The sequence below is a fragment of the Pseudonaja textilis genome, chromosome 1, assembly GCF_049901715.1.
Source record: "Pseudonaja textilis isolate UNSWEBS1 chromosome 1, rPseTex1.2, whole genome shotgun sequence".
NCBI lineage: Eukaryota > Metazoa > Chordata > Lepidosauria > Squamata > Elapidae > Pseudonaja > Pseudonaja textilis.
This window is the reverse complement of record NC_141990.1, coordinates 306,200,769-306,226,669: the sequence shown is the minus strand read 5'-3', so window position 1 is coordinate 306,226,669 and position 25,901 is coordinate 306,200,769. Positions and strand designations below refer to the sequence as shown.

Here is a 25,901-nt window from a genome sequence, read left to right as displayed (position 1 = left end):
GTTTCTAGGTTTGAAAATCACTGGGTTAGACTGTAGAAGAAAAATCCTGAAAGACAAACAACTTCTGTGTCGCTACAAAGAAACTATAAACATATATATGAGTCTATGTATATATGTATATGGACTGAACCAACTTGAAATTTGGGCTGCGTTATCTCAGATTTTGAAAAAGATTTGGATGAATATCCCAAATTCCTTCTGTGGCTGCAATCAAACAATTGTTTAGTTATGTTGAACCAGCTTTTCTCCAGAGTCCTCCGATATGTTTGATTTCATCTGTTATCAACCTTGAATGACATTCTGGTTGGGTTTGACAGGGCATGAGATTGGAAAAGACTGCTATCCCAATAAATCCATTTATGCTTGTCCATTCTTGGATTTGTACATACCCATGTTACCTCCCTGTAACTGAATCACGATCCTGCCACCTTTTCATAAGTTACGATTGTTGAAGAGCAGATCCATAGAACATCTGCTTTGCACCCAGAAGGTCCCAGGTTCAAGATCTTTGATACCAAACTTGGAAAGATTCTCATTAAAAATTTTGGAGTTTCTGCCAGTCAGAAGGTACAATACAGGACTGGTTGGATCAACAATTTGATTTGGCAGATAATTTTCCACTTCTTCATTCAATGTTGAAGATGAAGTTTTATATGGAATTGGAATAACTTTTTGTCCATTCCAGTAATATCTGCCTTGACAAGCTAAACTCTGTCACATATCTCAGATTGTTACACATATCAAATGGAAATATTAGAGACTAAACTTGGGATCTTTTGCATATGAGAAGGTATTATGTCATTGAACAAGGGCTCTTCCACTTAAAGAATCATGAAAAGTTTGCTTTGCAGTATCCCAGCTGATAGTAACCAAGTCTAAATAAAATGTCACAACATATCCAAGAAAAGACTATCTGTGTTCCTCACTGTCTTTTGTTTGTGGATTCTTAAATATTTCCATCTGGATAAATATTTAACCACTTGTAACCAATAGCCTGTTTATTTCCCTCCTCCTCCTGATAATCTTCCAATTTATGAAATAGATTATTGTGTTTCAGATATAGTTTAATTGGTGGCCTTAGTAAAGATTCTTGATTTATATTTGAGATATTGGCATGTGCCAGAACTTCTAAAATACCACTGCGCATCTACTTATTAATGGATTCTTTCCATGCCTTTTATAGAAAGAAGACTCCATTGATGACACGCTGAGTTCCAGGCATAAAGTCAAGGAGCTTTCAGTAATAGATGGTCGAAGGGCTCAGAACTGCAATATTCTGCTCTCAAGGTATCACTAAATGCATTATTATTGTTGTTGTTGTTGTTGTTATTATTATTAATAAATTTATATTGCCGCCTATTCACCCATGGCAACTTGAAGCGGCTTACACAATGTAAAACCATATTTAAAACAAAAACAAAAAATAAAAATAAAAAACAAAAAGTCAAAAAGTAACAAAAAGAATCAAATAAATTAATAAAGTACAATAGAAAATCTGGGGGGGGGATCACCCCCCAACTCCCACCACCCCCGCCCTGATGACAGCAGATCACACAAGCCATTTCATGGACTCCATCACGCTCTGGGTTCCCCAGGCCTGCTGGCAGAACCAGGTCTTCAGTGCCTTCCGGAAGAGAGCTAGAGTGGGGGCCATTCTAATCTCTGGAAGAATGATGTTCCAGAGAGAGGGAGCCACCACAAAGAAGGCCCTTCTTCTCGGTCCCACCAGGTGTATCTCCCTCAGGGATGGGACCCACAACATTCCCTGCCTCCCCGCTCTAACGGGTCACTCTAATGGCATTGCCCTTCTTTTGTAAGAACAAGTTCTCCTGAGTCTTTCTATGTAAGACATCCTCTGAAAGATTGAAAGTCTCTTTGATGACCACACCTCTTTTGTGTTCATTTTCTTTTACAGAGACAGACAGCATTGTGTACGCTATACATTTGCCTGTAGTAAGATTCGTTAGCTTCATGGAGGTTGCAACTCCCTGGGGCCACAAATAGGAAATGAAAAGCAATGGATTACTAGAGGGTCTAAAGTGGAGTCAACCCAAAAAGAAACTCCACTGTGGCTGCAAGAAGAGAGGTCTTCTGGCATCCATTGCAGTCTGCTCAAAAAGTGGCTCAAAAAAATTGCACTGTGGAACAGCTTTTATCCCTAAAAAGAAGATTGTGCAGGTAATCCTCGAGTTACAAATGTAATAGAGCCTGCCAGTTACATTCATAACCTGAGGATTTGTTAATTGGATCACATTAAACGAATGTGATAACTCCTGCTCACCCCCAATGCACTCACTAATCAAATGTGCAGGTCATTAAGTGCACATGAGGTATCTCAGGGTTGGGAAGAGGATAGGATGCCTAGTCAGGCCACCTGCTTCTGACCACCCAAGGCTTCCTCTGACCCACTGAGATATCTCATGCTTCCACCCTCATCCTGCCCCACCAGGTCTCCACAGGCTCTGGGCCTCTGGAGGCTCACTCATCTTTCAAAGATCTCCATAATCAAGCGAGCTGCCTCCTCTCCAGCCTCTCTACCATGGTTTCTTTACCTGCTCCCAGCACTCCAAAAGGGAAGCAGTTGAGAGAAGAGGCAGAGCGGGATAATCAGGGGGAATGTTGCATTGTCTCTGCGGTCAGTCATACAGGTGAACAAATGCCTTATTGCCTGCAACATTCGTAACTCCTGGACTGTGTCAGAACTACTTTTGGGGATGGTGTAATAACTTTAAACCAGCATTAAGTGAATGGTCATAACTCGGGGACTGCATATACTGTATGTAGAAAAAATAGCAAAAAAATTGGCAAAAATAATCAGAAAATAAAATACAAGCAAGACCTTGTTGATGATCCAAACTCTGTCAAGGACCTTGGAATACTCATCTCTAATGACCTAAGTGCTAGAGCCCACTGTAACTACATAGCCAAAAAGGCATTAAGAGTTGTTAACCTAATCTTACGTAGCTTTTTCTCTGGTAATATTACACTAATAACTAGAGCATACAAAACATTTGCTAGACCAATACTTGAATACAGCTCATCAGTCTGGAACCCACATTACGTATCTAATATTAACACAGTTGAGAAAGTCCAGAAATATTTCACGAGAAGAGTTCTCCACTCCTCTACTCATAGCAGAATACCTTATGCCACCAGACTTGAAATTCTAGACTTAGAAAATCTAGAACTACGCTGCCTTTGGTCTGATCTAAGTATAGTATATAAAATCATATATTGCAATGTCCTACCTGTCAATGAATACTTCAGCTTCAACCATAACAACACAAGAGCAAACAATAGATACAAACTCAAGGTTAATCGCACCAAACTTGATTGTAGGAAATACGACTTCAGCAACAGAATGGTCAATGTCTGGAATACTCTGCCTGACTCTGTGGTTTCTTCCCAAGACCCCAAAAATGTTAACCTTAGACTGTCTATTATTGACCTCACCCCTTTCCTAAGAGGTCTGTAGGGGGCGTGCATAAGCGCACCAAAGTGCCTACCGTCTCTGTACTATTGTTTCTTTTATTTTTCTTATATGTACTCATTTCTTGTATTCATAACTATGTTTATCCTTATACCTATTATCTTGTAAGCGATCGACAAATCAAATAAATAAATAAATAAACAAATAAATAAACAAACAAACAAAAATTGAGGAGAGTCTATACAACTGCAAATTCAGTTTTTTTAAATAAAAAATATAGAGATGTAATATGCAGACCAAATTTGGTCTGCTGCACAGATCTTTAGGCTTCAGTTATAATTCTCTATGTGGTACCATCCAATTAAAAAAAAACATGCTTCTGAATTGCAGAAAGGGCAGGAACAGTGCAAGTTTGAATGACCACTGTGTAAATGTTTTGTCTTCCACCTTCCCCAGTAATCCTCCAGCTGTTCACAAGTGAAGGTGCCTAGCTGTATTCTCAGTACCATGTGTGTTTAAATGTTTTAATTACTTTAAGTGGTGATTGCCATCCTTGCACTCAGAATTGATTTAATGCACAATCCAGACCAGTGCAGAATTGAAGACAGCCTGATTAGAGTTTAATGGGAATCCACTATTCCAGCCACCATCACTATGCATAAATCTTCTCTCTCTCTGCCTGTTGAAAATGGGTTGACTTGAATACACTATACTGTTTTCAAATGTGGCAAAGGAGATCAGGAATTATTTGCAGTGGTGTGGAGTGGGCAAAAGACACTCATGCCATTGTGTTTCTTCCAGGCGAGCTACCTGACAGGCTGTGAGTATAAATTTGAGTTTGAGATTCATATATTGTAAATAAGTCAATTGTATATATTTTCATCTGGGAGGACCATGTCAAATATCTAGAGAATTACAGTTGAAATGCACTGTTTTTCTTCTTGCACTGTTGAATTAAGAAAGGATTTCTACACACAATCATCAGGCCAGTTCTTTATTTATCCTATACATTTTATAAAGCAAACCAGATATTGTTGGCATGCATCTCTGAAAAGTTCGGCCTTGCTAGATATTTTATCTCTTTCTGGGAAAAATGGTTGGACAGTGAGGTCATATTAGACTTCTCAAGCTAGGAAATATTTTTGGTTTTCCATCCCCCCACCTCTTTCCTATGAATGTAACAAGACCATATATGGTTTTGCATTTTGGGGTTGATTCTTAAACTGTATCGAACAGATCTAGACATTGTTCTTTGCACCTGAGTTTAATGTCCTCTTGTTAGCTCTCATTCTTTGCTGGCTTCATAAATCCTTATTGAGGGTCATTGGCATCATCCTCTGACTACCAGCTGTGAGCGCTTGATTTATGAACTTCCCCAATGGATCTCTTTAGCCACTGGGAGAAACATGATGCTGGATTAGATAGTTTGATCCAGCACTATTCTTCTTATGGAAATGGTGGTGGTCAGGCTTAGCAATGCTTTTTAATTAATTGCATCTCCCTTTAATGTCCAGTATGTTTAAGATCCAGTTTGCAAGTCTTCACTTGTTTCATGTGCTTCCATTATTCCAGAAGATAAAATAACATCCCTGAACCTGGGCAGCTTAGATTCCAGGGCTTGCATCTCAGATCAATCCATTTCACAGCGGCAATATTGATTGTTTCACAGATGCTTTCTCAGAGGAAGCTCAGACGACCTATGCTTTCATTTCATTCAGTTTTCAAGACATCTCCCACCGAACTCTCTGATTAGAAATTCTCTCCAAGCCATTTTAGCATCCCGGCTTCCTCGTGGAAACGGAGCATCTCATGACTTTCACATTCTTCACACACATATGAAACTTCCTGGATTCACTTTCCCTCCCTCTCAGGTGATGAGAGTACTGCTTTCTATACAGATAAAGACAACAGTTTTGCCACTGAAAAGTCAGAGCTGGTATAGGGGAGGACTTAGATTTGTGATGCCCATATTGGATGTACTGGAGCCAACAATCACGAGAGCTGATTGTAAAAATGTTTTGGAATTCTCAGCTGAGACACGGTGCCTAGCCCTGCCCCCCACCCCCACCCTCAGCTGTTTGGCAGCTATCCATGCAATGCAGCAGAGACAGTTGCGATGCCTTTATCAGCACACCACTGGCTACACCTAAACCTTTTTCCTGGCACAGGCATGTACTTTTCATATTGAAGCATAACCAGTCAGCACCTGGTGCTTCACCTTTCTCCCAGATATAATTCCTTCCAGACCCTAAATAGCTGATCAGTGTTTTGAAGTTGCTCGGCAACCCTGATTTATTTCCTAATAAGTTACTACGTTAGGAAAATAATTATTTCCATATATCGGTCAAAAATCTGTCTGCTCTGGCTTGTCTCTGGGTTGCATAAGGTTCCCCTACCCCAGAAGTGTATTCTGAGCCTATTAAAGTTATGCACGCTCCCTGATGTTTTAACCCTCATGAGGCTAGCTGTTTGTCTCATCAAAGCCAAGCACACCCATTCAACATCTCTTGCAAGCTGTCACACCCTGTCAACAAGTTTCATCATTTAAAGCCTTGTAACAGCCAATGCTGTAACTACTACCTTCCATCTCAGATAGTCTGTGTGCTTAGCAGCTGCTGCCAAAAAAGATAATTATTGTGGTTTTCTGGATAGGCTTACTGCTTTTGCTGGCCTCCTTTCCCCCTGCAAGTGTCAAAGAAGAGCTTTTCCTATCTCCCTCCCCATCCTCGCCTATAAATATTCTCTAGGGGCATCTTAGTGCAGGCTTTGTGCGTGTTTGTTTTTTCAGGCCTAGAGTGTGAGGACCAAACAGCCTCCCATACATAAAAGCCCCCAGACAGTCCTGCTGACACAGCAAAGATTATTTGCGAATCCATAGAGCAGGCAGAGTCCGTTCCTTGCAGAGAAATACAGAACTTCTTGCAAAATATTCATTTCCCTATTTCATTATTCATTTCACTGCCAGGGGCGGTCTCTAAATTTTCCCCTTTCCACTCTGTCACACATATACTTAGATCATTATAAGTTTGTTTATGCTTATTTATTAATTAACCCCAAAATGAAAATCAATCCAATTAAAAGCAGCATAAAGGTAACATTTAGAAATTTAGCAAATTTTACAGTAATGAGATAGACAGGCCAACTTCCATGCTTATGTAAAATCGTTCTGTTGTCTGCCTTTCCAGGCTTAAACTATCAAATGATGAAATTAAACGTGCAATTTTAACAATGGATGAACAGGAGGACCTGCCAAAGGATATGCTTGAGCAGGTGAGTGCAGAAGGTGTCCAGTTCTTGAAATAAATGTTAAAAATGAAAGTCCAGAATTCACCATCGAAGATCTCTGCTCCCACCATTGCAGGGCCGTTGGGTTTTTTTTCCCCTCCTGATCTATGCAAGTAGAAGAGTTTAGCTCTGAGCTAAAGAAGGAACTAGGACATGAGTATCAACCTCATGGCCCGTGGGCTGAATGCATCACGTGCTGGCCCCGCCCCCGCCCAGTTTAGCGAATGGAAAAAAAGTCCCTATAGGTCATGTAACGCCGCTGTGATGATGTGCATTGACACCCCGGAACTAGGAGATGTGAAATGGTTGTCTTAAGAAAGTAGAAAACCTGAGAAAGAGACTTGGAACAGCTCCACCTTAACTTGTTATGTTATTTGGCAGCTTTCAAGAAGCATGTCTTTTGAAGAAAAATTAGAAAGTGTAGGAAAGAAATCTCCTTTGATGCTATCTGTGAATGATTCTCCGTGACAGACACACAGACACACAGACACACACACACCCTATTCATAGACTGCTATAGGCAGAGATGTAGTTGATAAGTTCTATCCCAGCTGAGGAGTCAAAAGGGTGAAGAAAGATCACCACGCCTTAGCAGGTGACTAATCTAATCTGCCTGGAATGAAATCAGTTCAGGGGTTTCATTGGCTTTCTTTATGAGAAGAAAAATATTCTAGGGAAACAACTATTTCTTTTTAATTTAAAAAAAGGAGATGGGAGCTTGATCTGCCTCAGTTTTGTTGTACACTGCCCAGAATCTGTTGCTTTGTGAGATGGGTGGCTATATAAATGAGATAGGTGGATAAATAAATAATTCAAGGCCTTTTGACTCATGCAGTCCTCAGCCTACTCAGTCTTTCTGTGTAGCCTATGGAGCTAAAATGAACCCTAATCACTGGATCCGATTACCTGCTTGATTAGCCATTAACTGGCTGGTAGGGAGGCAGACAGGGAGGCTTGTAAGACTATTACTAAGGGAAACAGCAATGGGTCTCTTCATGATGGAACCCTACTCCACCATTTCCACTCAATAGCAATTGTACTTAGACTTATGTGCCGCTTCATAGTGCTTTACAGCCCTCTCTAAGCGGTTTACAGAGTCAGCATATTGCTCCCATCTATCTGGGTCCTCCTTTTACCAACCTCGGAGGGATGGAAGGCTGAGTCACCCCTGAGGCTCGTGAGATTTGAACTGCCGAACTGCTGGCAATCTGGAGTCAGCAGGATTAGCCTGCAATACTGCATTTTAACCACTACACCACCATGGCTCCTCAAAATATAGGTAATCCTCACTTGGTCACATTTCGGGTGATTGGCTACTGATTCACATTTACGACTGGTTGCAGCATACCATGGTGATTGCAGCAGCAGAAAATGGCAAAACATGCCCTTTGGATATGCCGGATTTGTTTAATGACCATGTGTTATTCACTTAACAACCATGACGACTCACTTCATGAACCTTGTAAAATTGAGTCAGGTCACATAGTGACCCGCTTAATGACTGCAATGACTTATGCCCAAAATTCTGGGCTCAGTTGTGGTCATAAGTCGAGAACTACCTGTACTGTTGGTAATAATACTGCCTAGAGGCCGTCTGTGAGGAGATAGGCAGTTAAGAAATTTGAAATAATAGATACACATACACTTATTGCTCTTCCCAGTTATTCTTAAAAGGTATCTTAACACCCCCATACATTGCAAAGTTACCCAGCTGCCTTTCCAGGCCACCAACGAGATTCTCCACTAAAAATTATTTATTACCCACCTCATCAGTAGAAAATCTTGAAGCCTACATATCTGTGCATTCTCTTGTCCTGTAAAAGTTGAATTCCCAAGAGAAGATTGTTCATCAAAACTAGTAGTTGCCAACCGGTGGGCCAGGGAGCACTGGTGGTCCACGAAAAAATTTTGGTGGTCTGTAGAGAAATGTTCTCCCAAAGCAATTAATCCAGGCTGCATGGGAACACATGGCCCACCCACCCACTGGCCCCCACCCTTTGGGCCGAGTGCAAACCTTACCTTGAGTAGAGCCACGTGAGCTGGAACTGGAAGGTAAGATCAACAGCAGGGAAGGGAAATCTGCCCCAGGGTGGCTTGCTGACGTTGATGGAAAAGTTGGTCCCATATTCCAGAGCTGCAGTTGGTCCCATATTCCAGAGCTGCCCTTTGGTCATCCCGGAGTAGCTCCTCCAGTCCATGGCAGGCTGGTGCACCCGGGTGGAGGAGCAGCTGCTCCAGGATGACCAAAGGGCCAGTCCTGTGACTACTGCAGCTCTGGAATATGGGACCGACTTTCCCACCAACATCAGCAAGCCACCATCAGTCAAAATTCATATTAGTAGTCCACGGGATTTAAAATTACGAGTTTGGTGGTCCCTGAGGTCCAAAAGGTTGGCGGCCCCTGATCTAAAATACCTATTTTTTTTCTTTTTTAGCTTTTAAAATTTGTTCCTGAAAAAGCTGACATCGATCTTCTGGAAGAACACAAGCATGAGTTGGATCGGATGGCCAAAGCTGACAGATTTCTCTTTGAAATGAGCAGGTGATTTTGCCAGCTGCTTCCCTTCTACCATTATTGCTGTCCATGCCAAAAAAAAAGGGACTCAATAATTAGGGGAATGTGTAGAAAGGAGGGTTGTTTTCCTAGCCATGTAGACCATGGGTGTCAAACTCGATCACATCATGTATCGTGACATATCGCAATGTTTATTGCCTTTGCAGAGCCAGGGTGGGCGTGGCCTGCACATGATGCAACCGGCCCATGGGCTGCCAATTTGACATCCCTGATGTAGACTATGTGTTGAAGAAAAATCTGAAGTAGAAAATTACAGCCTGGGCTTTTCATACTGCTGAAATTGGTATTCTAGTCTAGTGAGATTGATTTGGTTGATGTAATTATTGCTGTAAAGGAGGAAAGAGATAAACACAGAAAATGAATGATATGGAAAGGCATGTCTCAGTTGTATTAAGGATTTGAGAAAAGGGCCACAGGAAGCATGGGGAGACAGAGCTCTTTAAAGAGCTTACAGGCTAAAGATTTTCCATTGTTTCCATTTCCATTTAATTTCAGTGTGTGTTTTCTTATTGAATCATGTTAATTTGTAAGTTGATTTGCCTTTGCTGTATGCGGTAGAAATACAGAATACAAGACCACCTTCTCTAATCTGATGGCTTCAAGATGCATTCCAAGCTTTGACCATGTTATTTTAGGAACTGTAAGTTGAATTGAAGGACATCAGATTTTATGGAGCTTGAAAGTCACAGAATAAGTATTTGATGATAATCTTTGCAGATGATTGCTCTGACTTTCCAGAAGGCAACTGTGCAATTTAACCTGAAACATGTCATTTTTTCTTCCAACTTTTATTAGCTTTGAGAAATGTGGTTCTTTTACTGTCTTACGCCTTTTTCTTGTAGGATAAATCATTACCAGCAAAGGTTGCAGTCCTTGTATTTTAAGAAGAAGTTTGCTGAGAGAGTTGCTGAAGTTAAACCAAAAGTTGAAGGTAAAATATGGGCTCGAGGAAATGGTTATGTGAGTCAAAGTTTGATGAAACTTAAAATGAAAACACTTAAGGAAGCCAATTTCTCTTGAACTGAATCAAAGTGCAAGGAACCTTCCTATTATATTTGAAATAAATATTTGAAACAAGGAAAATCTTTTAAATTTTATTTTAAATTTTGAACAAAACTGTGGTGGAAAGGGAGGGGGATGGGATATTATGTTAATGAGAATAGACTGTGACCTTAAATAATAAATATTTTAATTTGGATGAATTATTAAAGGATTAATGGCGATGAGAACATATAATAATTGAAATGTTCTATGAATTGTTCATAGAACAGGAATTGGGTATGTCTAGTTTAATGAAAAGAAGGACTAGTGCTGATACGACAGCAGTGTTCCAATATCTCAGGGGCTTCCACAAAGAAGGAATCAATCTATTCTTCAAAGCATCTGAAGGCAGGACAAGAAACAACAGATGAAAACTGATCAAGTAGAGAAGCAACCTAGAACTAAGGAGAAATTTCTTGACAGTAAGAACGATCAATCAACTTGCCTCCTGAAATTGTGGATGCTCCAACACTGGAATAAAAAGTGATTGGACAACCATTGGTCTCAAGTGGCATAGGATTCCTTCCTTCTTTAGCAGGGGGTTGGACTAGAACATCTCCAAGCCAGCAAAATTCTGGGAGATGAAGTCCACAAGTCTTAAAGTTGCCAAGATTGGAGGCCCCTGCTCTTGTCAACATCATCTTGTCTAACTAGATCTTCTTCCACTTGCCTTCCCTTTCTAGCAATTCGAACTGCTTCCACCCAAGTATTCCAGAGTAAAAGCCTGAAGCAGCTGCTTGAAGTGGTTTTGGCTTTTGGCAACTACATGAACAAGGGTCAGAGAGGGAACGCTTATGGCTTTAAAATTTCTAGCCTGAACAAGATTGCAGATACCAAATCCAGCATTGACAAGTAAGCAGCTTCAAGCATGTTCTGATTTTCTGGGGGAAGAGGGGTTGCTGGAAGACTAGCTTCCTTTTGAACTCTGTCTTTAAAGAATCTAGATAATCTGCTTCTTCTAGAGAAGTCTGCAGCTGAAGCTGCACTACGTTGTCAAGAACTTTCCCTGAAAAAGGAGAGGTTTGGAGAGAATATTATTATTATCTAATAAAGTTAGCTTTTTAAAAAGGTTCCTCAGAATGGGAGGCACAAGGCTCCTTTAAAGCAGCCAGAATAATCCCTCCCCCCCAAAAGTGCTAACAACCTCTTAGTTCTGACACACACATTCCACACACTACGTAGAGGATCCAGGATGGACAGTTTTATGCTAGATAACATTGTCTTGACTTGTCCCCAAACAGAATGAACTCAGATAACAGTAAAATTTCCCTCTTCACAGTGGTGGATTCAAAAATTTTAACAACCGGTTCTGTGGGTGTGGCTTAGGGCATGGGCATGGCTTGGTGGTCATGTGACTGGGTGGAAGTGGCTTGGTGGTCATGTTATTGGCTGGGTGTGACCAACTCAATATCACTCACATCGAGGCATGCATCTCCTCGCCTGGCCTCTCATGACTGGGGGGATGCTGCAACAGCCGTAAGTGTGAAAAATGGTCATAAGTCACTTTTTTCAGTGCCATTGTAACTTTAAATGGTCACTCCACCCAAGCGAAGTACCAGCAAAGGAGGGGAAAAAACTTCAGAGACATTCCTGAGACAGGAAGTCTAGTCCTGCCAAGAATGTAATAAGGGTTAACAGAGATGCAGTTTCTGTAAGCAACACCAGAATGTTTCCTTCCTGCCTTCCTTACAGGATTAGGTCTCCAAACTGCTTAGAATGTTAACAATCGGTTCTAGAGAATAGAACCTATTCGCCTGCCTCTTCACCACAACATAAGAAATCAAGTTGTACAGATATTATAGTGACCAGGCAGAAGAACTTCCTGTTCTTCCCTCCCCAGTAGGAATTGAAGAAGCTTAACGAGGACATCTAGATGACAACCCTAATAGTAGATGGATGGAGACATTTTTAGCATTCATGAGAGGCAAAGAATTTCCGTGAGAAAGGCAGCTTTTTGCTTAGAAAGAGCTGAAGCATAAAGGCTTCTGTGGTTTCTGTGCCATATGATGTTTGAATCCAGATTTTGAGTGTCTGTAGAAATGGATATAGCCAAATACTCTTGCCACTGAATGTAGCACTGACCACCAGTCTTGTTAGTTTTAAAAGAGAATTAGAAAAATTCATGGAGGACAGAGATATCAGTAGTTACTATATTTAACAGCTGGGTGCTGCCCTCTGAATCACAGATAGCATATCTCAGATACACACTATTGAGAAGCAAGTATTTTGTTGTCCAAAATGGACCTGGCTGATCATTGTGTGTCATCACAATATTGAACTCTTCATCTAAATTCTGGAAAGGTATAGCTATTTTCTTTGAGGTGAATTAAATGTCACTTACTTTCTCTTCGTTGAAAAATAATGTTTCATGTTCATGTTATTAACTGTTGCTTGTCTTTATCCTAGGAACATTACCTTGTTGCACTATCTCATCACAATCATAGAAAAAAAATATCCCAAAGTATTCAGCTTACATGAAGAATTAAAAGATGTCCCTGGAGCTGCCAAAGTAAAGTAAGTGTGTATTAAGGAAACTGGTATTACTGCTATTTTCTTTGTATGAACTTCTGTATAGCAAAAAAGGTTCCCAGATTTGAGAAAAGTAAATAGCAAAAAAAGTTGTAAAAAATTAAGTATTAAAAAAAAAGTTGTTTTTCAGATTGGGTCAATTCACTGAAAGGTTTTAGAATACATCAAACACTTCAGAGTAGGTGGTATTCAAACATTTATACTACCGATTCTGTGGGCGAGGTGTGGTGGACATGGTGTTGCTTGGTGGGTGTGGCGTGACTTGGTGGGCGTGGCTTGGTGGGTATGCCAGGGGAAGGATACTGTAAAATCCCCATTTCCACCCCACTCCAAGGGGAGGATATACTGTAAAATCTCCATTTCCACCCTACTCCAGGGGAAGGATACTGTAAAATCCCCATTCCCTCCCCACCTTACTAACCTGCTTTCCAGCTCCGTTCTCCTGCGCAGGGCAACAAAAGAAGACCCAGCCAATCAGCTGGGACTTAGAACAGCTGGGACTCAGGAGGCAGCAAATAGATGGGGCCAACCAGAGGTGGTATTTACCGGTTCTCCGAACTACTCAAAATTTCCACTACCAGTTCTCCAGAACCTGTCAGAACTGGCTAAATACCAACTCAGGAGTAGGAATTGCAACCAGGATGATTAGGGGACTGGAGACTAAGACATATGAAGAATGGTTGCAGGAACTGGGCTTGGCTAGTCTGGTGAAGAGGAGGACCAGGGGAGACATGATAGCAGTCTTCCAATATTTGAGGGGCTGCCACGGAGAGGAGAGGGGTCAAGCTATTTTCTAAAGTACCCAAAGACCAGACAAGGAATAATGGATGGAAACTGAACAAGGAGAGATTTCACCTGGAAATAAGGAGAAACTTTCTGACAGTGAGAACAATCAACCAATGGAACAGCTTGCCCTCAGAAATTGTGGGAGCGCCATCATTTGAGACTTTCAAGAAGAGATTGGACTCCCATTTGTCAGAAATGGTGTAGGGTCTCCTGCTTGGGCGGGGGGTTGGACTAAATGACCTACAAGGTCCCTTCCAAATCTGATTATCTGTTATCTGTTATTGTCCCACTCTTTCAGAGTACTTTTTTTTCAGAAAGAGAGTTTATATTTTACATCGGTAAATGAATTATGCCAGTTTTAACCTCAAGGCTGTCTTCATCAACATGTACCAGGGTTAAGTAGCTATAGATAAGATGCTAATCTAAAATACCGGTAAGAGTATTTTCCCTCCTCCAGTCAGAGAAGTTAGGAGGGTGTCAGAGCCTACATTATAAAACTTTGCTAGGAACAGCTTGAAAAGTTAATGTCTTTCCTTTATTTCTGGCAGTATGACTGAACTGGAGAAGGACATTGGCAACTTGAGGAGTGGGCTCAGGGCTGTGGAGACAGTAAGTGTTGCTTATCCATTTAATGGTTCCCTACTTTTTTTTCAAGACAGGCCACATGTGTGGGCGTCTGAGGAAGTGTTAGCATTCATTCTTAGAGGGAGAGTGGGGGGAAAACAGGTGAAGCAGTTTTTATCTCTAGTCTAAGATAATGGTTTCTCTTTCCTGTCCTGCATCTTGTTACTTATTGTTACAGCTTTATAGCTCTGTCAATGACCTCAGTAGCTTTTTTGCTTTCTCGGGGTCATCATGAGTGATTTTTAAAAAAAGTCTGGCCTTCATAGTTCTAACAGCACAGAGATAGTTTTGAAATGCGTGGAAGCCCATGTGGCAGTCAGGTCTACAGCTGCTTTCAATCAACTTTAATCAGCAAAGCCAACTACAAACCTTTGTTCCAGTATGTCCTTCACACATGTATGCCTCCCCCATCTCAGAAACAGTTGGACATTTTGAAAAGGGGTAGTGTGTATATGGTAGATTAGGAAAATTGCCTCCAGAAATTGGGCTGACGGGAATTGAGTTGAGATCAGTAGGCCGAGGTTCCTCTGAAAGTATATCAGTTTTATGTTACCATAAATGTTTTCAAAAATAAAGATGAGTCATTCTAACTTTGCACTGATACTGTTGAGCAAAATGGTCCTTATCAATAATAAAGAAAATAAAAACTATGTTGTAGGGAGCTATATTCCTCTGTTTGATTGAGGAGGAAGGCTGAGGAGAGACAGCAAGGTTATTTGAAGGTCTAACTGCACCAGAACTTTCAATAGCATGGAATGGGTTATGTATAAGGCACCCAGGAAGATGTAGACTGAGATAGGCAGTCTTTTCAGGCCACAGTGCCTGAAATATTTGGATGGCTGCTATAGAAGGAGAAGATTGCATGGCATACAGTATGTGAGGAGAAGCAGAATTTGTCTTCTAGGATTGAACCATAAGAGCTTTTAAAAGGGAGGAGAGGTTCCTAAAAATAATTCTTGAATGATTTTGTTCAAAAAAAAACACCTCACAGGAGACTGGCTTTAGAATGATGGACTCGTGTGCTGGAGGCTGCTCATACCAGCATTGATAGAACCAATTGTTACATTTTCAAGAATGTTATGAGCCCCAGTTGAGAGCAAAGCTGAACTGCAACACCTAGCACACCAGCCAGTGGTTTGGCAGCTAGCAGCACAGTGCATTGGACCTGGCAGAGCTGGCTGTTATTATACATTTATAGTATTAATTCTCCATTGAATGATAGACTCACAGATGAAACAGAAAAGCCAAAATTTCATACGGAAAAACAGAAGTGCACAAAATAATGATGATCATTAAAACACCATAAAGTTTATCTTTAAAAGACCTTTGACCCCCTGATTTGCTCAACTGATGGACAGTTTAGGTTTTGACTTTATTTCCGGATAAGAGTTTAGATTGGCCCCCACTTACAATGAGAGCCTGATTGAGGGATAGTATATTTTGAAGCTCTTTTGAACCTCTACTTGCACAGGAGATCGTTCTGTATACATGGTTGTGTTTATGGCAGAATGAATGAATATTCAGTTGCACAAAGGCCCTAACAAATAAGAAATTCCAAGCTAAAGAGGCTTCTTCATAGTGGCATCAGTTCTATGGAATATCCTCCTTTGAAAGGGTTCCATCATTCCATGGATTCACAGGGAGATTTTTATTATTCAGGTTTATTTTTATTGAGTCAATCTGATAGGTGACCTTTGTGCTACAATTTAAACTGGCTGTAGATGAAGTGCTTGGCCAGTTTGGTTGAATGGTTAAGACATCAGGATAGAAAGCAGGAGATCGAGAGTTCAAGTCCATCTTAGTCATGAAAGCCCAACATATCTTCACAAGGTTGCTGTTGTGGGGGAAAAGGAGGGAAGAAAGTGTGTTGGATATATTGTATATTTCCTGCTTTTTTGCTTTTTATTTAACATAAATATGAAGATAAAATGTGCTTAATAAAAATGAAGGGCTGAAACAGAACTGGAGAGTTGTCCCTTCATAGCTCCATGCATTCAATTCCTTAACAGTTATCCAGAATCAGGATATTCAGCCAATCTTATCCATAGTTAATGTCAGCCACGATTTGTTCAACGAAAAGCTACTGGGAAGACGGATAATTTATTTGGCTGTCTAACCCAACCGAACAGCCTGTTTCCCACAGGAGTGCAGTATTTATGCATTTTTCATATTACATCATCAGAAATACTTCTCTTAGAGTGTACATTGGGGGGTCTTGGACATGAGCTGTTTGGGGATTTCTAAATTTCAATCATTATCTGGGATTATGACTACCTCTGTCTGGAGTAACATGAATTTTTTTTTCTTTAAAGGAACTAGAATACCAAAAATCCCAGCCTTCCAATCCAGAGGACAAGTTTGTTTCTGTGGTTAGCCAATTCATCACTTTGGCCAGCTTCAGCTTCTCAGACGTAGAAGATCTTCTAGCAGAAGCCAAAGAACTGGTAAGGAATAATTATTACAGGATAGAGATATGCAGCATCTGATCTGACAGAGACTGCAGCTGACAGATACCAAGATGATACTCACACTGGATCTAAAGCAGGGGTGTCCAACCTTGGCAACTTTAAGACTTGTGGACTTCAACTCCCAGAATTCCTCAGCCAGCAAAGCTGATCTAAAGCATTCTCTCATCTCCTTCAGATCCAAATATTGCACATCCTTATCATGGATCTCTGCTAATCCAGAACTTTATGGGATTTTTGATGCTAGGCCTTGAATTGTGACCATAGTTCAGTGTATTTCTTTCATATAATCAGTTTAACTGAGGAGGCATGAATGTTCTGAAATCACACCTTGAGCCTGGGATTATATAAAGCCTTGAACTAAAACCTTTCTCTCCCGAAGCTCCTCTTGGTATAGGCTAGGTTTTACAACCTCTTTCAAATGAAAGGATATTTTGGACCTTAAGGTGGCAAAGGTGGGCAAAGCCCATCCAGAAACTGCAGTTAAACACCTGCTTCTCATGGCTTTAATCATTTTCTGTCATATTAAACTGTAAAATTAAATAACAGGCAATTTTTAGAGTGGACAATTTTTAACTGTGCCATTGGGGACTTATATCCTGTGAGTCTGTTTATTAGCGTTCTCGGTCTGGTCTGTCCCTGTGGCTCAGTAGTTGCTAATGTACGAGGATGCATTCTAATTTAAGGAACTCTGCAGTGAGTCCCTCTACGATTTGTCCATCAGAATCAAGTTCTAATTGCAGATGAGTCAATTAAACAATATGGTTGGTAAGAGAGAAAGAAAGAAGTAGCTGTCAATCAATCAATGACACCTCCAGAAGTTGTGAATGCTCCAACACTAGACGTTTTTAAGAAGAAATTGGACAACCATTTATCTGATATGGCATAGGTTTCCTGCCTGAGCAGGGGGATGGACTAGAAGACCTCCAAGGTCCCTTCCAACTTGGTTATTCTGTCAGGCAATCATCCAGAAGTTCATATCTCACTCTCTTTCTGACCCTCATTAGCTTTATTTCCTCAGTAAAATATTCAGAGCATTAGCTTTATTTCATCCACCAGTTGTGTGGAAGAGCTGAATGAAGACCCTGATGCTAACTGCACAGTGGAAATCCTGTCTCAATTTTGCTTCTCTTTTAAAGAGAACTTGCTTCTCTTTAATTCAGCATTTTGTTTCTAAAATAGCAAATGTTTGAAAGGTGGGTTTCCTTCATTATTCATACCCAACATATGTATTCATTATTTGGTGGCAGAGTGGTTAGAAGGCAGTACTGCAGGCTGGTTCACCGCTCACTCCAGGATTTAAATTCTGAATGGCTCAAGGTTGACTCATCCTTCCAAGGTGGGGGCAATATGCTGACTCTGTAAAGCGCTTAGAGAGGGCTGTAAAAGCACTGTGAAGCGGTATATAAGTCTAAGTGCAATTGCTATTTCTTTATTGCTTACTTTGTAGCATTATACAACCATATCAAATCAAATAACCGCCTTCCAAACAAAATAGAGCAACTGCAACACTCTTCAACAATCAAAAGCTCTGTGGAAGACCTCCATTTTGATTCTCCTTCAGAAAACTATAAGGAAGGGTGCAACTTGGATGTCCGGTTCCATGGAGTAGGACCATGGCAGGATGTTACTATAACGGGCCCCCTGTTCTCTTCATGTCAACCAACATACCAGACGGATACAGTTTACTTGGCATATATGATCTATAGATACCTAGTTGCAGGGGTGGGATTCTACCAGTTCACAACTATTCAATAGAACCGGTTGTTAACATTCTAAGCAGTTCAGAGAACCAGTTGTTAGAAGAAATTACTGGCCTAATCCTGTAAGGAAGGCAGGAAGGAAACATTCTGGTGTTGCTTACAGAAACTGCCTTTCCTTTAACCCTTCTTGCATTCTTGGCAGGACTAGATTTCCTGTCTCAGGAACTTCTCTGGAGTTTTTTTCCCCTCCTTTGCTGGTACTTTGCTTGGGTGGAGTGACCATTCAAAGTTACAATGGCACTGAAAAAAGTGACTTATGACCATTTTTCACACTTACGACTGTTGCAGCATCCCCACAGTCATGAGAGGCCAGGTGAGGAGATGCGTGCCTCGATGTGAGTGATATTGAGTTGTCCACACCCAGCCAATAACATGACCACCAAGCCACTTCCACCCAGTCACATGACTACCAAGCCATGCCTACTACCTAAGCCACGCCCACAGAACCAGTTGTTAAAAATTTGAATCCCACCCCTGCTTGGTTGCCAAAGAATTTCATAGATTGCAACCTGCATTTCAATTTGTACTCACAAGCCTACTGGTAATCAATGCAGTACTCACCATTTTCAGGTAAACCTGTGGGTGGTTGTGTTCATTCCTGTGGGCTGAAAAGTTTCTGGTTAAGCAAATTCGATTTACTTCCAATTTATTTCCAAAGACGGGTGGGGGAGGGTAAATGTCTTTTCCAAAACTTTCTTAGCACATTTGGTTCCAATACTGAAGCATGTGGCAATAATAAATAGCATATAGGAATGAATCTTCAAAGCAAAGTTGAAAGTCCGAGTTTTCACTTTTCCCTGTCTGTGTGTTTCGGGTTTGTATTTTTTATATCAAATTCTGGTTTTATTGCCCCTGAGTTAGTAAAAGAGGGAGTGGAGGAAACTTGATAATGAAGGACATGAAACAAAAACAGAGGTACAGCTTCTTAGCATTTCAAAAATGGTACGAAAAATGCAATACAGAAGAGATATATTACCAGACTTTGAACTGGTGAGGACATGGTGGCTTCAAGTACATGAAGATACCAGATCTGAAAGCAGGGGAGGAGATGGTGACTTGTACCATAACGCAAACTTTGTCCTATTATGAATGTGTGACTTCAGAGAGTGTTTTTTTGAGTTTGTCCAAAACTTTCATAAGGGCAGGATTCTCTCCTAGATTGTACTAGTAGCACCACTGTAAATAAGGGTTAATAGAAAGATAGGAAGCTGCAGACTACAGAAGCTTGTACAGATTGTACAGTGAAAGATGCAACATTCCAACCTATATATGTGCAAGACTACCATGCTCAAACCATGGGAATTTTATTTACATTATTTTTTCTTGAAAAATAATTAGATTTAGGATCATCTCTATTTCCAGAAGGATCTTAAATTCTGCCTAAGCAATAGATCTGCTTACAAAATAAAAAACGAAGAGGTGGCAACTCAGTGCTTGTATATATGTATCTCCTTCCAGCCTCCAAAATGTTAAAAGTAAGATCAGAGTTGTTTTGGTGGGACAGAGACTAGATAGAATAGTAATTTGCTTCTGCTAAGATGATGTTTCATTATTATCTATACTTATGACAATCCCAACTCACAACCTGATAACAAAATGCCACACATATTCATTGACTTCCCCAAGACTTTGGCAGACTTGCCATAATAGGAAGATATGAAAGAGAATTATACTTGGAATGACAATCCTGTTCTTAAACTGATGTTTTCTTAGACAGAAAAAGAATAAATCTGGGAGAATTTTCAAAAAGCTTACTAGTTTCTTTCTTTAGTTTATCAAGGCAGTGAAGCATTTTGGAGAAGATTCTGGCAAAACACAACCAGATGAGTTCTTTGGCATCTTTGACCAGTTCCTTCAAGCTGTAAATGAGGCTAAACAAGAGAATGAAAACATGAGAAAGAGGAAGGAAGAAGAAGAGCGACGGGCACGTATGGAAGCTCAGGTACTACAAAAGGCACTTCTACATCCAATTGCATAGTCATTGGTATCTTCCAAAAGTGTTGAACTTCAACTCTCATTGCCAGCAGAAGATCCATTGCATGGCATTCAGAGTATCACATTACAGAAAACATCTGTAATAACACAGCAAGAATAGCAAGGATAGTTGATCTGTTGTCCTCTAGAGCAGGGGTGTCAAACTCAAGGCCTGTAGGCCAGATCCAGCCTGCTTAGATCTGGTGGGTGCTTAGATCTGGCCCACGGGGGCACCCTGAAAACAAGAAAAGACCTGCCCGCAGTGCCTGCCAGTGAAAAAGAGCTCCCAATCTCTGTTTGTGGCTGGGATGGCCTCCTGCAACACTGCCAGTGAAAACCGAGTTTGGGAGGGCCGCGTGTGCCCCTGACATGAGTGACGTTGAGTTGGCCATGCCTACCATGGCCACACCCACCATGGTCCCTTGAGGTCAAACACAACCCTGATGCGGCCATCAATGAAATTGAGTTTGACACCCCTGCTCTAGAGCATATTTTAATTTATTTCCTATATGAACATAAGAACCTCCCTCCTGTAGAGTCTTGAGCATTATAGACATCAGTCTGTTCTGGCTAGCAGGAGCTCACAAAGCTTTCAGTCAAAAATGATCTTTGCCACTTTTGATTGGGAGTCATGAGGGCTTTGCTTAGGCCCTTTAGCATGCAGTGTATGTGGGATCTTCCAGTGAGTTTAGCTTCTGCTAGTGTGGGCTCTTGGTCTGTAAATCTGTAACCAAGTACCTTCCCTCCAACATCACCATTCTGCCCAAACACTTGTTTTCAGTCACAATTCAACATACGAAGTATTCTGAGCTTTTTTTCTCAGCAGGCCCAGAGGGTGATCAGTCATCCTGGGTTTGAAGGGCTCTCTGAGAACACATTTATATTTCCAGATAGAACTGTGAGTCCCCTGGAACAGGCAGCCTTTCACCAGCTGAATTGTTTTCCACACACACATGTAAGACCACGTGCTGCCTTTCTTGGGATTTTCAATAGCTGCAAACTGGAAATTAAGACACTTTTTTTCTCTCTCTCCCAGCTCAAGGAGCAGCGAGAAAGGGAGCGCAAGGCTAGGAAGGCAAAAGAAAGCAGTGAAGAAGGTGGGGAGTTTGATGACCTGGTCTCCGCTTTAAGGTCCGGAGAAGTCTTTGACAAAGACCTTTCTAAACTGAAGCGCAATCGCAAACGCATCACGAATCAGCTGGCAGACGGGAGTCGTGAGAGACCCATCACAAAACTCAACTTTTGAACATTGTCTTTTTAAAGAGTGTTAGTGGGGGTGGGTGGGGAAAACCTGACCAATAATCTGGTTTAAAACCTGGTCTTTTTTCTTTTTTCTTTGCCTTCTGCCTTGGTGGTCACTCAGTGGCATATTTCCTCCCCCACCCTGCATGTCTGCGTGAGCGGGTGGTTAAAGGAAGCATGCGTGTGTGGGTGTGTATATGTGCTGTATATACCAATCTCTTCGGGTGGATGGAGGCCAAAAGGGTGTGTGACACACTTGTAAGCACGCACGGTGGCTAACTGCTTGAGTGAATGCTCCCTTTTCTACCGATTATAGTGGCATTCCACAAGCAGCTTCTCCATTTCAAAAGCACAAACGTTGGAGGGGGAGGCCGATAAAGAGGCAGAAGCACCCAGGGAGCGAAATGAGGGAGGCTGAAGAGTAGCATTCAGCTTGGCTTATTTGGGGTCCTTGAGGCCGATCTTGAGGAGAAGCTAGGAAGAGAGTTGTGCAGGATGACCTGAGATCATCATGACCAGGATGGACCCACCTTGACTGACTCATCACTGCTGGGAATACAGTGGCAAAAAGCCCATTAGAAACTTGTCTTGTTCGGCCTGAACTGTATTGCTCGGGAGAAAACAAATCTTATCTTCTGTGTCTATTATTACCTAAAACTTGAACATCCCTTGTAATTCTTGTGCTGGCTCCCTTTATTCCCTAATCTCTCCTTTTTTTTCATTCTTTCCCAGCACTTTTGGACTCCTTGGGGAGCTTTTCATTACTGTAATAATGCATCTATAGAATTAATTTGTTTTCTTATTGAAGACCACTGGGGTGTGGGGAGGGGGGATATGCTCTCTCTCTCTCTCTTTGAAAAAAAAAAAAGAATCTATGTGTTCGTTCTGTTTTGTTTTGATTCTCTGTCCAAATAAGACAAACTATATTCTCTGTAAACGTAGGTCAGAAGTTACTCTGGGCCAGTTCCGTTTTGTAACAGTGGTCTAATCAGCAGTGATTCCAGAAGAGCCTTGAGGGGGGTTGGGGCATACCTGCAGATATTGGGCACTATGTGTAATTCTCCATATATGCCCACTAAAGTCTTCAGAGATAAATTTGTGGTCAAGCAGTACCAGGAGCAGACCAAGTGAATGTAGTGCCTGGGATTTTTTAGAGTTTAGCTGAGAACTGCTGCCATAAAAACAAAAGTGGATTTTACTAAGTAAGTACAGTGACTTTGTAGTCCTCTCCTGATTATCCTATAGCCTTGGGTTGATTGGCAGCACACAGAGGCCTCTGTTTGTAGAACAAGCATAGATAAAACTTATTTCAAAGTTTGCCCTTTGTCCCAAAGGAAGCAGCTTTGGTCAAAGGCTTTGATGAAGTCCAGAGCTGAGGAGAGAGATTTAAGGACCAAATGTATCATGCAGAGCAGCGGGAAGCCCGCTCCCCGCCCCCCCCAAAAATATATTGCTATTCACGTTTTTTCTTGCAGAAGTGTTAAGCAGAGCTACCTATAAAAATGTAGATCCAAAATCTTTAAAAAAAACACACAAAAAACAAAAACAAAAAAACATCAGATTGCTCAGGGAGTAATTAATAATTTAAAAACAATAGTATACAAAGAAATTGGAAACAAGTTTTTAAAATGCCAATTTTTTATAATGTGGCTTAATCTTATAGAGAATATTGAAGACTGTTACTTTTTGATCTCTTTTTTTGCTCTTTTATTTATTTGTGGGATTTTTCTTCTGTGGCTTTTAATTTTTTTTTAACCATCCTCATATTGTTATCTGAAATTGAACAGGGATTTGTTTATTTTATTTTAATTTTTTTTTTGTCCTTGCACTAGATAGTTAATGCTGTTTGAAACTTTTGGGGGTCGGGGTGGGGAGGGACTAGTAAAAGTTGCTAACTGGTTGGGGAATTGGAATAGCACTTTTCCTCATGTGAATTGTAAAAGAAATGTGTGGTTTTGTATAAAAAAAACTAGTTTGTACAAAATACAGTTCTTGTTGCCGGGATCCCCAGATCCTTTTGCAATCTGAAAGCTGTGAAGATCACACCACAGAGAGCTGTTAGAGAGATCTGTTTGTGTGTGTGTGTGTGTGTGTATGTAGGCACGTGCATGTATTTTTCTCTTCTTCTTTTTGAAATGTCATTTTTCTTAACTGCAGCCTTTTTCAATCAAATGTACACCTGGATGGCTCGTCAGATACCTTGCAAAACAGTAAGAGTGAGAATGTTGATTATCTGAGTCCTCACAGAGAGCAAAAGCTTTGCTCCCAGGGAAAGCATCCAAGTTGGTCATAACTGTTACTTAAACTCAAGTGCCTCTCTTTTATATGTATATATTGTATTTATAGATGGAAGAAAATTGGGTTAGATACGATTTTAGGGCGTTGCTGATGAAAAAGAGCTCAGATAGATCAGAGGGTGCATTAAAATGAAATGTGAATAAAGACAAAGCCAGCATATTTTGAATATAAAAAGAGCAGAAAAGTGCTGTAACATTCAGTCTCCTCTGCAAGACTAGCCCTGCAATCCAATAGGCATTTAAGAATTCAGCACCCTTTCTATGACCATAGAAAGAGTCTTGCTGAAAAGTGAGTACCTTTATTTCCAGCCCCCACTTCCACTCACACACACACCCCAGGACCGATTCACATTCCCATCAGGAAGCAATTTACATGGAGTAGATATAATGCGATGTCTCTGGTGATCCAGGGCATCCTGCAGATTACACACTGTGCAGACTAACACTGCTGAGGCAGTGCTTGGATTTTCCAGTGGAGCTATCCAGAAATACACTACAAACGGGAAAATTATTTAGATAATTCTTTTTGTCATGTTTTCAGCAGGGATGTTTGTGTGCGTATGTTGGATAGGCACACATTCGTTTTGGGAGGATCCCTATCAGCTTACCTTGTTTAACCACCCTACTGCAATATCAGATGAGTTTAGTCAGAAGGTGAAATTCAGTACAAATTAAAGTGGAAGCCCTTAGAAAGTTCCCAGCCTTGGCAACTTTTAAGATATGTGGACTTTCAACTCCCACAGCTGCCTGACCAATTCTGGGAGTTTGAAGCCCATAAATCTTAAAAGTTACCAAGATAAGGAAACACTTCTTTAAAGAAACAGCAATTTCGGTTCTGGCTTGAAAACCTTATAATGCTCAATGCTGATCTGTTCAAAAGAAACACAATGTTTTATTTGGATCCAGAATCAATCTGGGTGCATTAGTTAAGCACATCACTTCTACGAATTTTGCCCCTACCCACTCCATACCACCCCCCAAAAACCTTATTTGGCATTTAGTACATCAAGTATCAAATTGAGACAGCTGACTGATTTGTGTTGTGCTGTCAGCAATGTTAATATACCTTCAAGGGGAAGCTGTTTCTGTTTTGTAGGATGGATTAATGGATCTCCCTGGATTTCTTGCAATCTCTACTACACGGATTACAAAGCAAAGGAAGCAAGGGTCCAGTGGAAACCATTCCTTGTGCTTCCAAACCAAACTTGATCTGCAAAAGCCTTATTTGGGAGGCTGCATTTGCAATTCTTTGTGCTTGTGTGGGAGAGTTTTTTTTGTTCTTGTTTGTTTTCTTAAATAAATGTACAGGTTAATCCCATGTGCCATTTGTTGTAAATTACATTTTTTGACTGGTGCTGGTGGAAGTAGCCACTCTATTTTCATTATAATTTTCCTCTTTGCATTGCTCCTGGGTGTGTAATTAAAAAAAAATCATGCCAAAAAAGAGAGAGGAAAAAAAGTGATAGTTTGTAAACTGAAATATACTAAGTAGATTAGGAGTAGCAAACCATGTAGTGGATCTTAGATACACGGGTGTTTTTAGCTAGCAGGATGTGTATGTTACAAGACTGTACATTTTTTAAAGAAAAACAACAATATGCAATAAAGAGTATACATAAAATTAAGGATATTCAGTATCATTTATACTTGAGTAAATTTTAAAACAAACTAATGGATTTATGTATGACCTTTAACATGCAAACAACACACTTTTTAAATAAAGATTTGATAACTACATCTTTCCCAGTTATACAGTTGACCCATTATCCCAATAAATATGTTTCTGGAAATAGCATTTGCACTTGAGAAAAACACAATATTTCTGTTATAGAAAAATGGTTCTTCAAACCATACATTCCTCTCTGCCCCAAGTCTTGAATGCCCTTATTG

At 40.7% G+C, this 25,901-nt stretch overlaps 1 protein-coding gene across 4 annotated transcripts in view; it reads left to right on the top strand.

The window, feature by feature from the left end:
• The window catches only part of DAAM1 (dishevelled associated activator of morphogenesis 1), a 152,934-nt gene extending 127,298 nt beyond the window's left edge, over positions 1–25,636 (top strand). For all 4 annotated transcript variants that reach the window (XM_087922350.1, XM_087922348.1, XM_087922351.1 and 1 more), the window contains 10 exons: positions 1,184–1,287; positions 6,616–6,700; positions 9,151–9,257; positions 10,133–10,221; positions 11,015–11,183; positions 12,738–12,845; positions 14,195–14,255; positions 16,583–16,714; positions 20,270–20,440; positions 21,509–25,636. In XM_087922350.1, coding sequence (XP_087778476.1) covers positions 1,184–1,287; positions 6,616–6,700; positions 9,151–9,257; positions 10,133–10,221; positions 11,015–11,183; positions 12,738–12,845; positions 14,195–14,255; positions 16,583–16,714; positions 20,270–20,440; positions 21,509–21,718 — 1,236 coding nt within the window. In that variant the 3' untranslated portion in view covers positions 21,719–25,636. The remainder of the gene's footprint in view (positions 1–1,183; positions 1,288–6,615; positions 6,701–9,150; positions 9,258–10,132; positions 10,222–11,014; positions 11,184–12,737; positions 12,846–14,194; positions 14,256–16,582; positions 16,715–20,269; positions 20,441–21,508) is intronic.
• The last annotated feature ends 265 nt before the right edge of the window (positions 25,637–25,901 follow it).